Source organism: Fukomys damarensis, unplaced genomic scaffold, assembly GCF_012274545.1.
Source record: "Fukomys damarensis isolate Sample0158 unplaced genomic scaffold, DMR_v1.0_HiC HiC_scaffold_6, whole genome shotgun sequence".
NCBI classification, from domain to species: Eukaryota; Metazoa; Chordata; class Mammalia; order Rodentia; family Bathyergidae; genus Fukomys; species Fukomys damarensis.
This window is the reverse complement of record NW_022900918.1, coordinates 32044266-32061018: the sequence shown is the minus strand read 5'-3', so window position 1 is coordinate 32061018 and position 16753 is coordinate 32044266. Positions and strand designations below refer to the sequence as shown.

At 47.7% G+C, this 16753-nt stretch overlaps 1 protein-coding gene across 7 annotated transcripts in view; it reads right to left on the bottom strand.

The window, feature by feature from the left end:
* Positions 1-16753, bottom strand: part of Farp1 (FERM, ARH/RhoGEF and pleckstrin domain protein 1) — a 256913-nt gene that overhangs the window by 19488 nt on the left and 220672 nt on the right. For 6 of the 7 annotated variants that reach the window (XM_033760943.1, XM_033760944.1, XM_010604570.3 and 3 more), the window contains 3 exons: positions 9391-9578; positions 8241-8330; positions 7079-7212 (listed from right to left, as the gene is read on the bottom strand). In XM_033760943.1, coding sequence (XP_033616834.1) covers positions 7079-7212; positions 8241-8330; positions 9391-9578 — 412 coding nt within the window. The remainder of the gene's footprint in view (positions 1-7078; positions 7213-8240; positions 8331-9390; positions 9579-16753) is intronic. The other variant, XM_033760945.1, reaches the window with a different exon arrangement.

Below are 16753 nucleotides of genomic sequence, written 5' to 3'. Positions count from 1 at the left end.
TTTCCTCCCTCGCAGGCCCACCCTTGAGCCTTTGAAGCGTGACTTGAGCAACCTCACCCTGCGGGCACCCAGGCACTGCCAGGCATGCGCTAGAGCTGCTCCAAGTGCCCGGTGTGTGCCAGGCCCCGAGTTAGGGGGGAGGTCCCTAGATTGACACTGCCCGATGGGTGGCTGTGTGTTCACAGACGTGGCCTTCATTGTGCTGTCCCAGCCCGGAGCCCCAGCCACATGCTGCGAGTGAACACGACCCGTGGCTGGTGCACCTTCGAAGCTGGCTTTCACGTCATTTAAATTACTACTGAACTGACCCGGGTGGCCCCTTAGTGACAGCGTGACTTCAGCAGACCTTGTTTATTTACCTTTCCAGTTGTTTTTCCACTTTCTCATGGCCTCAAGCTTTTCAAGGAAGAGGAGGTAGAAAAAGGAGGAAAACCATGATAAAAACGAGCCCTCAGGAGAACCTGGGTGAGCCGAATTCCAGCGCAGGGACAGGTGTCGGGGGAAGGCAGGTGCTAAAGGCCCGAAGGCTCCAGGTGCCAAGTGACCCATGACCGCCGGGGTACAGTCCAGCTCGGGACTCTTGGGCTGCAGCAGTGTTGCCCTAACTCCCTGCTCCCTGCTGAATTCATGGCATTGGGACATTGGGGACATGGAAAGCCTGACACCTATAATCCAGCTTTCAGGAGGCTGAGGCAGGAGGAGGATTGCTGTGAGTGTGAAGCCAGCCTAGACTACATAGTTCAAGACCAGCCCGCATTACATAGCAAGGCTCTGTCTCAAAAGCAAAAAAATAAACAAGAATTGCTTGAGAGGCAGTCAGATGCGCCCCACAGAATGTTCCACCACGGTTGTATGATTTTACACTCAAACTGAAGCGTTCATGGCGCCCAGGTCAGTGTACCTTGGTACAGGGTAGGGCCAGGGTCCTTCACAGCAAAGCACTCTGGGTAGGAATTATGGCCCTGTTCAATAGGTAAAGGAGTAGTCCGCAGTTCAGTGGTGTTGCTGTCGCCCGACTCCTCCCTCGCCTCTACACCACTCACCTTTTTGTCCCTCTGAATGACAGTACTGTTTTTGCCTGTTCACCTCTGGCTTGCTTACTGCACGTGCGGGAACTTCCTCCTGTGTAGTCTGAATGCTACTCCCAGGACCGGTCACCCTGGGCTCGGCCACTCCTGTGTCCAGGGCCACCCGGCTTCTCTCCACCTTCTGCCGTTGGGAATAATGTTGCTAAGAACTTCTCCCAACAAGTACCTGTGTGATCCCTGCTTCCATTTCTTTTGGATGGGTATCTAGGAGTGGGAGTGCTGCGTTGGGTTGTATGGTGATTCTGTGTATTTTTTTGAGACACTCTGATGAATTTTTTTTTAATGCCACCCAATTCCAAGATTAGAAGCTTCCAAGAGCAGGTAGAAAAATGAGAAAAGTATTTTAGAGAGAGATTTCTTTGGCTGGCTCTTGCTCTGCCACAGTCCATTCTGATGGAAGGAGATCTGCTACAAGGCTTGGTCAAGAAGATTCTGTCTTTGGCTCTTTTCTCTTCCTTAAAGATTTGACTTTCTGTGAATGGCTTCCAGACCCATACTTCTGGGCCTTTCCCCAACCCTGGGATCCACACTCCCAGCCATCCAGAGGACTTTGTCATCAACGCCTCAGAACAGCTGTGCCCAGGACAAACTTGTCCTTCCTCGAATGCTCTCCTCTTCTTTGCTTCAATAACTGATCTTCTAATTTCACCATCAGGCTTCTGGTTGTCCACATTTAAAGCTCCAGGTGGCCTTTCCTCCCCTTCCTTTTGTCCCACTGAGCCCCCTGCTCAGTGACACTGCCACATCCCATCTGTGTGTTCTTCCTGGCTGGACTTCTGCACTGCTTCTCAAGCAACTCCGTCCCATCTTTCAAGCAGCAGACCCTCCTGGGAAACCCGCGTGTGACCCTGGCCTGTTCCAGGCATCTGTGTCTGTCCGTGTCCCCAGCAGCTAAGAGCGGCACACTGGGAAGGCACAAAGTTTCTCTGGACCAAAGCAGGCCCTCATCTGCTCTGGGGTGGGGGTCCTGGCCAGCCTGTACCCAGCATCTGCCCGTCATCTCAGGGCTGGCATCGGGCAGTGCAGAGGGAACACCCAAGGCTGGGTGTAAGTGAATGTGTTGGAACAGCTGAGTAAACTGTCCTTTGCTTTCAAAAGGAAAAGTATTCATCCAGTTTTTAGAACTCATCCAACCAGTTTCCTTTTGAAGAGACAGGAGAAGCTGGCCTTTGCCAGCATGGCACTGGCCGTGGGCATCCACCCCGCACTCAGGTGTGTTGATACTGGAGAAGGTGACATTTGGAGAGGGGCAGGTGTGTTTACCAAGGTGGGGCTGGGCCTATTCATTCCAGAAAGCTTCCTGCCACTCGTCTGCCCTGGAATTTCCCACTGTCCGTGGAGGAACACGTTGGGCCTTGTGAAGGACTGGAAAGGGAGAATCATGGTGTCTGTTGTGCAGGTGCCAAAATCTGGGCAACTCTTTGTCGGGGTAAACTTTAGATTTGCTTCCAGCAACAGTAATACTTAGAACTAAAAATACTATCGTGGAATAAAATCTGGAATTCAGTTCATAGTAATGGTTTCTTAGTTTTGATGACTCTGCTATGGCAATGTGAATAAAATTAAACACTTCGGAGAAGAGGTGCTGAGGGGTGTACAGAAATCCTTATCGTCATGGAAACCTCTAAATTTAAAATTCGGGGACGTAAGGGCTGGGGATTTATCTCAGTGGCACTGCGTCTACCTGGCAAGAGCAAGGTCCTGAGTTCTTTTAGGGGATGTAAAAAGAAGCAAGAGGTATGACGTACCTGTACCGACTCCCTACGATGAATGTAATTATGTACTGCAAACACATGTTAATTAAAATAAATTTTTAAAAAATTTCATAATACATTTATTTTTAGAAAAGTAGTCAGCTTTACCTTTCTATGGGTGGGAGGGGGGTAAAGTACTCCCTTCTTTCTATGAGGGGGTGAGGTGCAGGTACACTAAGCCCTCTATAATTATCATCTCGTTCGGTTTGTGAGGCATAAGCTCCGATCCACTTTTCACAGATAAGAAACTGAGACTCAGCCAGGCCCATGGATCGTAACCACCCAACTCATGGGCGCCGCCTGCGTTTACTGTATCATGAAACTTACGTATACATACCAATTGCGCATGCGCAGTCTGTCAGTAACTCCTAAACCTGCCTGGGACCCACCCCATCACTGCCTTCGTTCAGCCCAAGCCTTGCCTGTCCCGTGTAGGCATTAGTGGCCCACACACCTTCCAGGGCCAAAGCAGCAGCAGTGCTCTGTGCCCACCCTGGAGGCAGCACTCTCACCTACAGAAGACCTGGCCCTCTTGCCTCTGAGCTGCCTCTTTCTCTAACTGTGTTATGGTTTCTATCTAGAGTCCCCCCAAAGCCTCATGCATTTGTAAGTGGGGTTTGTGGAAAGTGACTGGACTGGGGGGACTTCTAGCTGACTTGTTGTTAGGAGGGGGCCTGGTTGGAAGAGGAAGTCACTGGGGCCATGGCCTGAACAATTATCTCCCTCCCAGCTCTTCTTTTGATCTCTGTCTGCCACGCCATGAGCAGCTCTCGTCTGCCATGCCCCTCTGCTGCACCATCCAGCCAACCACAGACCATAAATATGAGCCCAAATAAACCTCTCCTCATGTAAATTGTGGGTTCAGATCTTGCGTCCCACTGACAAAGTGACTAAGACAGGGCTAAGTCCACTGCGGGCCAAGCCAGGCACACACTCATCAACTGCGTAAGTCAGCTTTACCTTCCTGTAACAAAGCACCTAAGCCAGGCTACCAAGGAACAAAAGGTTATGTAGCTCAAGATTTTTGGAGTTCAAGTCCAAGAGTTGGCCACCCCATAGCTTTGGGCCTCTGGTGAAGTGGGGGATGACAATGGTGGCACTTCATGTTGGACTGAGTGCTTGTATCTCCAGGCAGGAGGCAAAGAGAGAGGACAGAGCCAGGTCCCCACATTCAATTCCCAACAGCCTCAGGGTCTCCCCCAAGACCCTACCTCCTAACGGTCCACAGCACCTATTCACCCATTCATCCAACCTCCATCCATCCCTATCTTCTTCCATTACTTGTTCAAGGGAAGAACACATAGAACCAGTCTGTGAAATGCATAACAAAAACCACAGAATCTAAGACCTCCCAGAGGTTTAGGTCAGTCGTTCCAAAACAGGTATTCATCTTAGTCACCCCAAGAAGTAATACAAAAATAACAATTTCTTGCCCCAGGGATCTGATTCAGAAGGGCTGAATGGGGCCCAGCATCTTTACTTTTCATTTCCTTGATGCACTGCCAGGTTTGTGACCTGACTCAACAGATAAATACTTTGGGAGATGGCCACGAGGGGTGCAACCATGACATCATTGCTCAAGAAACCTTTTCCTGTTTTCAGACACAATATCCTTCTCTGGAAAGTCACTCCTCTGTTTCTGCTTTTCCTCTGGTATAAGGAAGACACTTGCCCCCTTTCTCATAGGACCAGCCCACAGGTATGTGAAACAAGTCATGCTTTCTAGAGTTTTCTCTAAGCCAAATACCCATAGTTCCTCCAATTATGTTTTAATGGAATGCACTCTCATTATCCCCATTCAAACATGAATCTCAGTGTTGGGTAGTGTTCTGCAGGTGCTGTGGGCCTTAATCTCTCTCAAGCAGTGATTGCTTTCCGACCTGGGATCTTGCAACAAGACGCCATCCAGGGAAAAGTTCTTCACCTTGGCTACACACTGTAATCACCTGGGAGCTGCAGAGAGCTGATCGGTGCTTGGACACCACCGTCCAGACATTCTTAGGTCACTCATCTGGGGTTCTGCCCAGTGAAAATATTTTTTAAAGGCTCCAGGTGACTTCAATGAGTAGACAACGTTGGGAACGATGGGTATAAAAGGACATTGAGGGCCAGGGATTTAGCTCAGTGGTTCTTCCGCTTGCCTTGAGTTCAATCCTTGGAACCATAAATGAATGAATGAATGAATGAAAATAAAAGGCCATTGAGTTGTTAGTCTGTTAGCGCTCACATGTGGCCTTTCCTCTTGAGTCCCTGTAGAGCCAGGTCTTCCTTGCTGTGTACTTGAGGGATCGGTTAGCTGAACCTGACTGCTAAGCTTTACATTTACTCCGGATAAGCATCATGAATGGTTTGGCCCACGGTCACAAGGCTGCTGAAGGTCCTGCCAACTGAGAAGCATATTGTCTATCTGCTCTCTCTTTTGCTTTGAGTCTTTCCCATGTCCATGTAAAACATGGGTGAAATCTTTGGCAATATGGTAATGAAAACCCTTTGGGAATCAAATCATGTTAGTTGCTCTCTAAGCACCTGGATATTCTACAGATAAGCTGCAGACACTAGAGATTTGTGGTCCCATGTAAACCCACGAGTACGGCACTTACTGCTGAAACGAAATGTGTCCGACAGCTCTCCGAAGTTCTCTGGTGTGGTCTCCAAAGTGGGAACCAAAGCCATCAAGATGGGCTGTGTGGGGACTGCCAGTTGATGCCATTTTCTACACGTGACCTCTCCAATGTGACTACAAATCGTCTGCCATGTGCAGATACTGACTCAGAAGCCCATGGCCTCCAGAAGACGTGCCTGAGACTGTGATGACACAGGTCTCCCCGGCCGCATGTCAAAGGGGAAACGGTTTCTCCAGAGTTGTGAGGTCCCTCACCACTCTGATGACATCAGTCCCCTTTGGATGAAGGAGGGGGCTACGTGGCAGAACACACGTCCACGTAAAGTTTGGGAAGTGAGAGAAAGATTCCGTAGCATTTTCATTTTGACAAGGCTATTTGTTTTATATTCACAATACTAAGCTTCTTGTTGAAACGCCATTTCCTTTTTTTCTCCTGATTTTAGCGAGGCTGACTTTGTGCCATTATGTATCAATCCTGCCTGTGCTGTGCCCCCCGGGGCCTCTCAGGAAAGCCAGGAACAAGTGCTGCGTGTGACAGATACTCCTGGTGTAAAAGCCACAGTAGCCGATACTGCTGGGAGGATCAGAGAGCTCTGGCGGCCTCAGCACATTGGCCCACAAAGCAGGAGACCAACTCTGCTTCCCGTTAAGCCGACCCTCGAGGCCCACAATCCAGGGTCACCCGAGGTGAGACAGCCTCTGACAGGGCTCCTCCCGGCCCCATAGTCACCGAATGCCCCCGAGGCCACTCTCCACCAGGCTGTCACCTGTAGCGAGGATACAGGGTACGACAGATTTCCATTGCCACCAAAAGCACACAAGCCTTTTGCTGTTTTTTTCCTGGCATTTCTGCAATGCATGTTTAGTAGACAATCAACTCCCTATGTGCCCGTCCACAGAGAATTATTTTTTAAGGAGCCGTAAGAATTTTGTATAAAAGGTTCTATTTTAGATAAGGTTACATCAACTTTGCACTCTACTCTGTGTAGGTTTTCTGGATTTTTTTGCACCCCCTTCTTTTCTCCAGGTTAACATTTTATTTTATATTTAAAGGATGGATTAAATATTATTTATACCCAATCTGCTGTTGATGGACATTTAGGTCATTCCTAACCTTTTAATTCTGCCCTGGATGTCTTTGTTCACTCATGTGATAAATCAAGATAAAAGTGTGTGTGTTGCACTGGGCTTTGTAGTTTTCAAAAACACTTTTTAAATACGGTGAAATACAGTACAGAAAATCATATGAGACACGTACATATTTCACAAGTATCCGTAAGGAAAGCCTGAGTGAACTATTACCAACACCCTGAAACCTTTCACGAGCTTCCCTTCAATCCTCACCATCCCTCTGAAAGCCACTACTATCTTATTTTCTGAGAATCACATATAATAATCACGAAAAAAAATTGCATTTTGAAAAATTATAAGCCAGAGTGGGAAAAAAAAGTAAAGATGGGACTCAAAGTGACATCTAATTTAACTTAAGAATCCTTGTAAGGCTGCTGCCCCTCACACCAGCCTTTTTGACGCTGCTCCTGCCTGTTGCTTACGAGGGACAAAAGAGAAGCAGCCCTCAAAACAGGACGAGGAGGGGACACAACTGTACTCACCACAGGGCAAGTCGTTGCTCAATTTCCTTGAGAAAATTGGTGTGAAATTTGTGCAAAGGTTCAAAATTGGGGAATATCAGACTCTTCAATGTTTCGGGCATGGCGTCTTCTTTGCTCACTGTGCTCTGAAACCACTGGGAAGGGAAACAGGGAGAAATCAGAAGGGTCAGGATGAATGGCGGACACTGGCAGCAGGGCACGATGGAGGCCTGGCCCTCCTGAGACTTTCAGCGTCCAGGAACAGAAGGGGACCAGGCTTCACTGCCGCCCCTACTCTATTCCATGGGGGCTGAGCCGCCCTCTCTAGACTGTTGCTTTCTTAATTTCTGCCCAGGGGCTGTTCAGGCCAGGATGACTTCCTCACACAGGCTGCCACTCGGACCCAAGCCTCCTTTCTGGCCACCTTGCTGGATGTCACTGGTTTCTCACCACAGGACATCCTCTTGCTTCGCTGCTTTGGGAACTGCCACCTCTTCTCCTGTGTTAAATGCCGAGCATGAAGGTGGCCAACCCAGGGGACAGAGCGGGGACCTGCACACAGTCCTTAGGTCACTGAGGTGAGTAGGGACGGGGGGCCCACAACATTCACAGGACAGAGCACAAGGCCCGTCCCAGGGAGGACAGAAATTCGGTGGTTTCAATGTACCATCTAACCACCTAGTTCTCTCCCACTGCGAAGGGGTCAGAAAGCCACCCGGAATGCCTTGATTTTGCCTCCAAGACTGAACAGGATTGATGACAGTAATAAAACGCAGTCTTCTGGCAGATTTTGCTGACATGGCTCAACTTACCAGCAAAGACAAAATGAGGCTCCTGTTCATTCTGAGATCTCCCCCAAGCGAAAATAAGCAGTTTACATTTGACAATGGGCAAAACACAAAAAAATGTTCTGGATCGGTGTGTTCAGACAGTAAAACCCTTAATTTTAATTTCTCTACTTTAAAGAGCTTCCTTCCTCTGCACTGAAAACTACAACGATAAGGTTTTTAGAGTATATTTCAAATTAAATTGATGATTAGCATTTAATTTCCATAACCCACGACCCAAATCCTTTCAACTGGACTCAGAGAACCTCACACTTAATTAGCCCCAGCTTCTTTCCTGAAGCTGAGTGTTAGTTTAGCTAAATGAAGTAATGCTCTAGAGGAAATACTGCACATACCGAAGTGATGACCTCGAGATCCTTCAGATATGTCCGCTCCGTGGTGGACACTTCTTTAGCAATGTAGTATGCCTTGTCGGTTGGAAATCTCTGCAAAATCCACGAAAGAAAACGAGGAACAATAATCACTTTTAGTGTTAGTCTCGGAGAATGTCCAGATCATAAGACAGTCCTGATTGCAGTGATGCATTCCTAATTAAATGGTCTTTAGCCAGCCAGCAAATAAGCCCTTATTTATTCTCCTTTCTGTGTGAGAGGAATGAGGATAAAAGAATGGATGTCTATGGTGAGAATGCGGTCTAAGAATGTTTGCGTCCATGTAAATATTACGTCAACTCCAGGACTGGAATTAGTAAAGGAACAGAGTTATGAAGTCTTCAAGGGGACACAGGGAAGAGAAACTAGGGTTCTGTGTCCTGGTGGCGCGGGTGTTGAGGACATCCTGTAAAATGGAAGTTACAGAGTTTGTGGGGATCCCCAGGGTGGCTAGATCAGAAGCAACAGGGTGCAATCCACTGGTGATGCCATGGCGACCGGGTACCCTGAGCCTATCACCCAGGTGGGCAGAAGTCCCCGAGAGCAGAGCCGCCCCCAGGTTTTGCTTTCTCTTTGAACCCTAAGAAAGATAGGTCCCTTCCTGCAGGCCGTCTTGCGCACTGCCCACCAGAATCCACCCAATTCAACGTTGGGTTCAGACACAGAAGGCCGAAAGCCGAATGTGGACACCCGTGTTCAGAGCAGCATTACTCACAACAGCAAGATGCGGGACACCACCACTGCCCAGGGGCAGATGAACGGACACAGTGAAGGCGTTTGGATCCGCGCCACAACAGACGTGAACTGCGAGGACTTTATGCTGAGTGGAATGAGCCAGGTACCACAGGGCAAATACAAGGCCCCTGGAGTCGAGCTCACAGAGGCAGCAAGTAGACTGGTGGTTGCCAGTGGCTGGCTGGCATGGGGAATTACTCTTCAGGGAGAACAGTTTTTGTTGGGAAAGATGAAAAAGACTTGAAGGTGGGTAGGGATGACAGTTTTGGGACAGTGAGAAAGTACCAGTGGTCCTGAACTAGGCTTCTCTCGCTCTCCGCCCCATCCCGTTTATGAAGTGCCTGCACACGCGCGCACACACACGGAAGTCACCCAGCACCTTCCTGCGGCCTTCCTCCTCGTCGTCGGTCCTCGGGCACGCCTGGTCGTTCAGCAGCGGGCTGATCAAGGGTGAGGCCTGCTTGGTGTCAGGACTCAGGTTGGGAGACAGGGTCGCAGTGGCGGGGGCAGCTCCTCCCTGCGAGTTGATGGACAGCTCTGAAAGGTGAGGGCTACCAGTCAGGGAGCCTGTTTGGGGATGAGAAGTTTTAAAGAAAGAAAAAAAAAAGTAATTTCTTCTAGGATTTGATTTCTATTCACAACTTTCACCTTTTCTAATCTTTAGAGCCTTGGCTACCATATGGCAAATTTAATGTACTCATTATTTTCTAGGTTCCCCCTCCCCTAAGTTGCAGCTGTCTTAACAGTAAAAATACCCAAGTATGCATAATTCAATGGAGGCCCTGTTATGTAACTAAGGGTAAGACAGAAAATTCTGCTAGGTAACAATTAGAATAGCTTCAAAGCATAGAACAGCCCACAATCAATTTTCACCTCTTAACTACTACCTTTACTTCTAAGAATTACTCAGGAAAGACACAGTATCTATAAAACAAGGAGACACGGAGAAAGGAGTAGAAAACAGAACTAAACTAACAGGCAGCTAAGTGACTGGTGTACTCAGGACAAACTACGTCTTGTAACAATGGGTCACAGCTAACGGAAAGGTCAAGCAACTAACTCCCCACTCTACAAAGAACAGAAGCAAGCTGGTTATACCTGGTGATGTCACTCCATGTCTGTCACTGTTTGGGACAGAAACACGAGTATCACATTACACGGAATGGTGGTCATTTAACAATGCAAGCTGAAGGTTATTACGTTAGCACGGTTCCTCCTTGCAACAGGTGGTTGACTTGGTGCTCGAAAAAGGATACTATATTACATAATATGAAAATATATATATATATACACACACATTACCCATTATAGTCAGTCAAGGGAGGTGACAGATGACAGGATGCTCTTAGCCAGTATACAGATGCAAATTATACCTCAACCCACTGAGGCTACGTGGAGTGTTTCAAAATGTCCCTCTCTCTCATCTGTCTAACCTAACCCTTAGGTCCGTAATTCCAATGCAGACTGGCTAGCACTCATGTTAGGTAAACAGAGTTACCATGGTAGGGAAGAAGGTCAAGGCTTCTTCAGTTTTCAGTATACAGTTTCAGGCTCACTGCTACTCAGCACACTGCGAAGGGCTCCAAGCCAAGGTGAAGCAGGGCAATTTTCGGGGAGCAGCCCCCGTTTTCCTGACAGCTATCCTCTCTGCCTCTGGATTCATTAGATGCACTTTGAGATTCCAGACACAGCAGCTGAGCATGGAGCTAACCAAGGAAGGGCAGTCAATGTGGTCCCCTAAGACTGAGTGTGGGGGGGTGGGAACAGCAGCCCCCACCCTGCTCCCAGACCCACGGTTAGCAGTGGCAGCAACCGCACCCACGAATACAACGAAGAGCAGACGTCCTGCCCACTGACAATTGGTCAATGGTCTTTTGGACAATTGACAATTGACAATGATCTTTGAATAACAAGACTAGAAAATGTGAGGAAAAGGCAGATTTATAAAGTTTGCATTTAAAAAAAAACCCTCATGCTTTTTAACAAACGTCACTGAAATGAAGCACTAGTGTTAGACAGAGACCCAATCACCCCACACACCACCAAACCCAGAAACCCCGGAGAAAAAGGCCAGAAATTGCTTCGCAAATGTCAATTTTATTGACACTAGTGCACAAGGTAAGTACAATAATTGTGAAAGAATCGGAACTTGTAGATAGAGATAGCGACAACATGTTAGAACTGCAATTGTTTCAAGGTACTGCACTATTCTTAAAAAAAAAAAAATCACAAAAAGAAAAATGTTATCACTCCAAATAGGAATTAGAAAAGAGAAATTCTGGCATTCCATGCATTTGTGAGTTGTGGTTTGAGAGTCACTTTTTATTTGTCCATCAAGGATCCAGCAAAACGTGGGGGGCCTCCTGGGGGTGCTCGCTCCATGTGGGCGTCCAGGTGAGGCAGACAGAAGTGACAGCATGCTGGGCCTTGAGTCGGCTATCATGTGGGCAGAAAAAGCATTCACCTGGCCAGCGAGACAGTCGGAACCAAGAATAAAAGGGCTGTGAGAAGCCAGCTTGAGGGAGGAGTGGGCAGCGAGGAGACAGGAACGATCAGACCCTGGACGGCATCCAGCGAGAGACAGGAAATACACTGCCACCCAGCAAGGAGGTGCAAGGCGCGCACCTTCAAATCCAACCAGTCCCACCCTCCGAGCGTCAGCCAAAGCCCTTGCTGAAGTCCACCTGGGCACATTCGTAGGCGAGCATAAGGCAACAGACTGGTTCTAGGAAAGGTGCCACCTGCCGAGAAGGTGTACAGTTCAAAGAAGAGAGGCGGTCAGTGCAGAGAGGCCCCTGGGACTGGACTGGAGCTGGAAGCCGGGAGGCCGCACACGAACAAACACCCTGCTTGCCTGTGGATCTCAGCAGCGTAGCGGACATTAGGACAGCCCGAGGGTCGCTGGCTGAGAAGCTTGTTACATTTCACTCCTGCAGTCTAAAGTACACCTATACTTTATGCGTGCGGGATGGACATACAGGGAGTGACCAAGCCAGGGCGGCCAGTGTCCTTTTCCTGAGAGGGGTCTGTATCAATTCACAGGGCCTACGAAAGGAAAGGCTGTGGGTTTAGTAAAGTGTGAGACCAACGCATGGATAAACACCAAACAGTCCGATCTAGAAAACTGTCAGCAAGTCTAGAAAAGGCAAAGGTCCAAATCGCTGAACTGTGAGCTGGGTCCGTGGAAGAGAGGCCCCCTTTTCTCTTTGCAAGAGAAACCACAGGAGGCTTTGAGATTTTACAGATGACGCAGTGCGACCCCCCCCGCCCGCCATGTTACTCTGTCATTCAGCAATCAACGGGATATGCTGACGAGGGCAACTAGTAGAATTTGGCAGCTTGGTGAGTAATTAAATTGTTCTGACTTGAAGCCACAGCGTTGACAACAGTCTGTACAAACCTGTGCCCACACCTGGCAGGTGTGATGGCCAGTGTTCAAAGGTCAGAGTTATCAGAACCATGACCTTAGAACTTCTGCCTTCACTGAAGTATCCCATTTTACAGAGACGCAAACAAACGCGGTCCTGTTCTTCGGTGAGAGGAACCTGATCTCACTCACACAGGACCATACAGTTTGCTCAGTTTCACAGCCTGTCAGCAGCTTGGAAGGCACAGCTTGCTGTGGGCAATGAGGAAAGAAAACTGCGGGCTCGTGTCCCCTGCTACTCAGTGAAATCATTAATGGCGCGGTGCTGATCTCACGTCTCCTTTGTAACAGATCAAGGCAAAGGGGTCTTTTATCATGGAACTCTAGGCAAGTAATTTCGGGGGACTAATGAGGAAGCACCTGGATACGAAGGCAACAGGTGGAAAGGAGTTTAAAGAGATTAGAAAAAAATTCGTTATACCCAAGATTTCTGGAACTTTCTAGTTTTAATAAACGTGCTTCCCACCTGCAGCAATCCTCTCTCCCCCACGCACTCAGTCATATTCCAGGTTAATAACTCCAAATCCTTCCCTCTTCCTGATGATTTCATGACCCTGCCCCCTAGCTGCCATCAATCTGGACAAAGTTTGAGGTTGTGTCCGCCCAGGGGACGGGCCATGCTTCTACTAACACTGCTCTGGAGGAGGCATTTCTGGTAATTGCTTAAGATCCTTTTTAATGTACTATTTCGCTGCACAAACAATTATGGAATTTCAGATTATCGCTGCTGTACTTATAGATTTCAATTTAATCACCCGGCTCAGAAATGGCCTTTGTTCTCTTTTTTTAGTTTAAAATATCTTTGTAATTCTCTCCTGGTCCTGGAGTCTGGGTTTCTGGCACCACCTCTTGACCTGTTCTTTTGCAAAAAGTACTGAAACGCACTAGGTCAGTAGTCCTTGATCAGCCTGGTACCTCTAATGACTTTTGTCCTCCACGAGACTGGGCACAGCTTCATACTAACCACCTGCCTCTTCAGCTTGTACTAAAGGCTTAAAACCTCACACAATTCTGGAAAAAAGAAAATTTCTAATCGATTTTCCTAGTAGTAGAAATGGCATTTTTGAATACTTAAACTTGCCCTTTTTGTAAACTAGACAGTAAGTTGGTGATTTCTAATTTTTAACTAGATAACATAACTTTCCTGTAAAAGAGGGAACAGAAAAATCTGATGATAACTTTTGAAATAGTAATTTGCAATCAGTTTGTTAAAATAGGTATTTGATCTTTTTTTCCCCCTTGGTACTGGGGATCAAACTCAGGACCTTGCCCTTGCCAGGCAGGCAGTGGCACCACTGAGCTACATCCCCAGCCTTTAAACACGTATTTGAGAATGAGAAAATTGATAAAGAGAACATGGATTGCTTTCTCAATGTCTCTTTTCAAATTTTTTTCAATATTCTCTCAAATAAAATAATTTCTTCTGGAAGCTTCTAGATGCTACTCCTCTAGATGCTACTCTATTGTGATTCACCTCCTGTTATTTGGTTGTAAGATACAGGTAGTTTTATCTATGTACCTAGAACATGTTCCAAAGGCACATGTAGGAAATGCATTAGAAACATATGCTTCATGGTTTTTAAAAGGCTCCTTTTAAACTCACAACCTCTCTAAAAGAGAATACAACAAAATCTCTCTAGAGAGGATCTGTCTTGAAAGCCAGTTATCAGAAGATCGATATTATGCTGAACCAGAGTGGTATCCAGAACAGCCAAGTATTCTGCTATCTAAGCTGGGTTCCTGCCCAACTCTTCTCTGAGAGAAGCTGCAGCATTTTATTGCAATGACCAAATCCCATGTGAAAAACTACCGGGTTACCACGTTAGTGGTATTATTCTCTTGACACCTCAGGTTGCTGAGGGTAATGTGTGTGTGTGTGCCTCAGACCCAGTTCCTTTAAGACAAGTTTTACAAGTGGCTAAGCATCCACTTCACAGTTTATCATCAAGCAGTTCAGAAAAGCAACAGCGATGTGCTTGCAGAAAAATACAAAGAGAAATGTCACACTGATGGAAAATGGCGGAGAATGCACAAGCTTGTTCTTATTTAGGGGGAAAGGTAATAGAGAATGCTCCTTTGTTCGAAGATGGTGCTGGTCATACAAGGTTGGGGCTGGAAAACATTGGTCCCTTTATGCCAACAAAAAATAACCATCTTGTACTCAGGGCAAAACTTCAGCCATCAGTGGAAAAGAACAGTTACATGGGATAGGTTTTTATAGCAAGAGACCTGTTAGGACAAGTAAAAGCCTCTTCAGTTTGGATTCACAAGGAATATTAATACTGTGCACACACTATGGCATGAGTTTGGCCTTCCATGCTCAAAGAGGCACCAAGCTCACTGTTACTGGAGAACCTAGGAATCTTCCCAGTGAGCGAAACTCATGCTTTGTTGAGGTAATGCATTCACGTGCAGTGGAGAAGAGATGAAACCAGACAGCATCTGTGGGAGCTGGCATCATGGGTGCTCAGCAAAAGGACAGGGAGCTCACTGGCCTCGAGAAGCCCATTGGAGCTGGGCTGGTCGGGGTCTTCTCTGCCCCTCCCAACAAGACCAACACACAACACAGCTAACTCCAGACAGCTACGATCTCCATAAAGCTTCCTTTTTGTTTCGCATGGTCCTGGGGATTGAACCCCGGGCCTCACGCATGCTAAGCAAGTGCTCTACCACTGGGCTACAGCCCAGCCAGGCCTGTATAAAGTTTCCTGTCCCCATTTAAATGGACGCTTGCATTCCGAGTATGATGGCCCATGCTTTGGCTCCCCACGTGAGCTGCCAGCACAGATGCACTCTGTTTCGGGGAGCACTCCCTCTTACAGTGATCCTGTCACTTCCCAGGGCCCCCTCCCCGCGCACTGCAGCTGTGTTAGATGATGAAGCTCACAAGACCAAGTCAAGTCTTCTAGTCCCCTTCTCTCCCCACCCTCTGGGGTGACCGCAGGGATGCGTTCGTGTGACAATTTGCTGGTGAGTGCGCAGGATCACTGTGTCCCAGAGGAAACACGTGCTCCAGGTACAAACAGTGTTCGGCAGTATTACAAAAAAAAAGAGGAAACAAAAAAGAAAGAAGAGACATCAGACAGTACTCCAGCAATGCAGGAAACAGAGGCTACGCCATGCTTCAGGGATAAAGGCAGAATGCCGCCAACAGCTGCTTCTTCCAGATAGGTACACGCTGACAATCGTGCACACAGTGGAACGACAGAAAAAAAGGTTTTCTTGAATTTATTAAACAAATGACAAGAATGAGAATGAAGTCCCCAGCTTTTTCTGCTTTCACATTAATTTGGCATATTAGAAAATTTTAACAGAACACATTACCTATAGTAGTACATACACAGGAAGAACAGAAGGGAGTCGGTTAATGATACAGGCCAAGCTTGTGAGATTCAGTTAGTCGCAGTCAGAGCAGCTTTCCCAGGCAGGAAGGGGGAAGAGCAAGGGGTTTAACCATCAGACTCCAGGCGCTTCTGCAGCGAGCAGCCATGCGCTCTTAACTGAGGAAGATCTATCTTTGGCCTTTTTGTAAATCCCTGCAGGCAGGCTGGCAAATGCTTTGTATCTTAAAAAAGGACTTAGAGGCCCAGGGAAGAATTGTTAGCTGGGTCCCAGGAGCCAGAAAAGCTCCTCTGTGAGCAATGACAGGCAGGTCACCACAGGCTCCTAAATGACCCATCTCCTGTTTCCTACTTTGCAGCCAGCGAACCGCCACACTGGGGACGAAGCAGACCCACACTTCAAAGCTCCGCCTGGCTTACCCTGCACACACGGTGGCCCCTCTCCCGCCTCAGTGCCCTTGGCTTGTGGGCTCTGCTTTCTGAAGCTTGGTCTGCAACAGCTGCACCCGGCCCCAGAGCAAGCCCACACCTACTGCAGTACCATTTTCCATTACGACACTGGCAGGACCAGCGTTACAGTCGACCTTTCAGCCAGCTCCCAGCACATGCAGATCGGATATCCCATGTCAACAGCTGATTCATAATCCTCCGGCCACCCCAAGGTGTCTCAGAGTAACTGATCCAGAGCTCGCAGGTGCAGCAAAGCCACCTTCAGCTCCAGAGAGGCCAGGAAGCTGCTCGGGGCTCCCTTCCCAAACTGCCCTTCGATGCCCTCAGTTCATCCATGCTGTGGTTCTCCTGAACAAATCAGTCTATGCAATTATAAAAGCTTTCAGAGAAAGATTTTCTCATCCTTCCTCAGCTTCAACTAGGGTGTTTGACTGCTTTGACTTGAGAAACGAGTTTCTTATCCATGTACCATTTTTGAGAGAGATGTACTGTTTACTTTTTTTTTTTTTTTTTTTTTTTTTTTT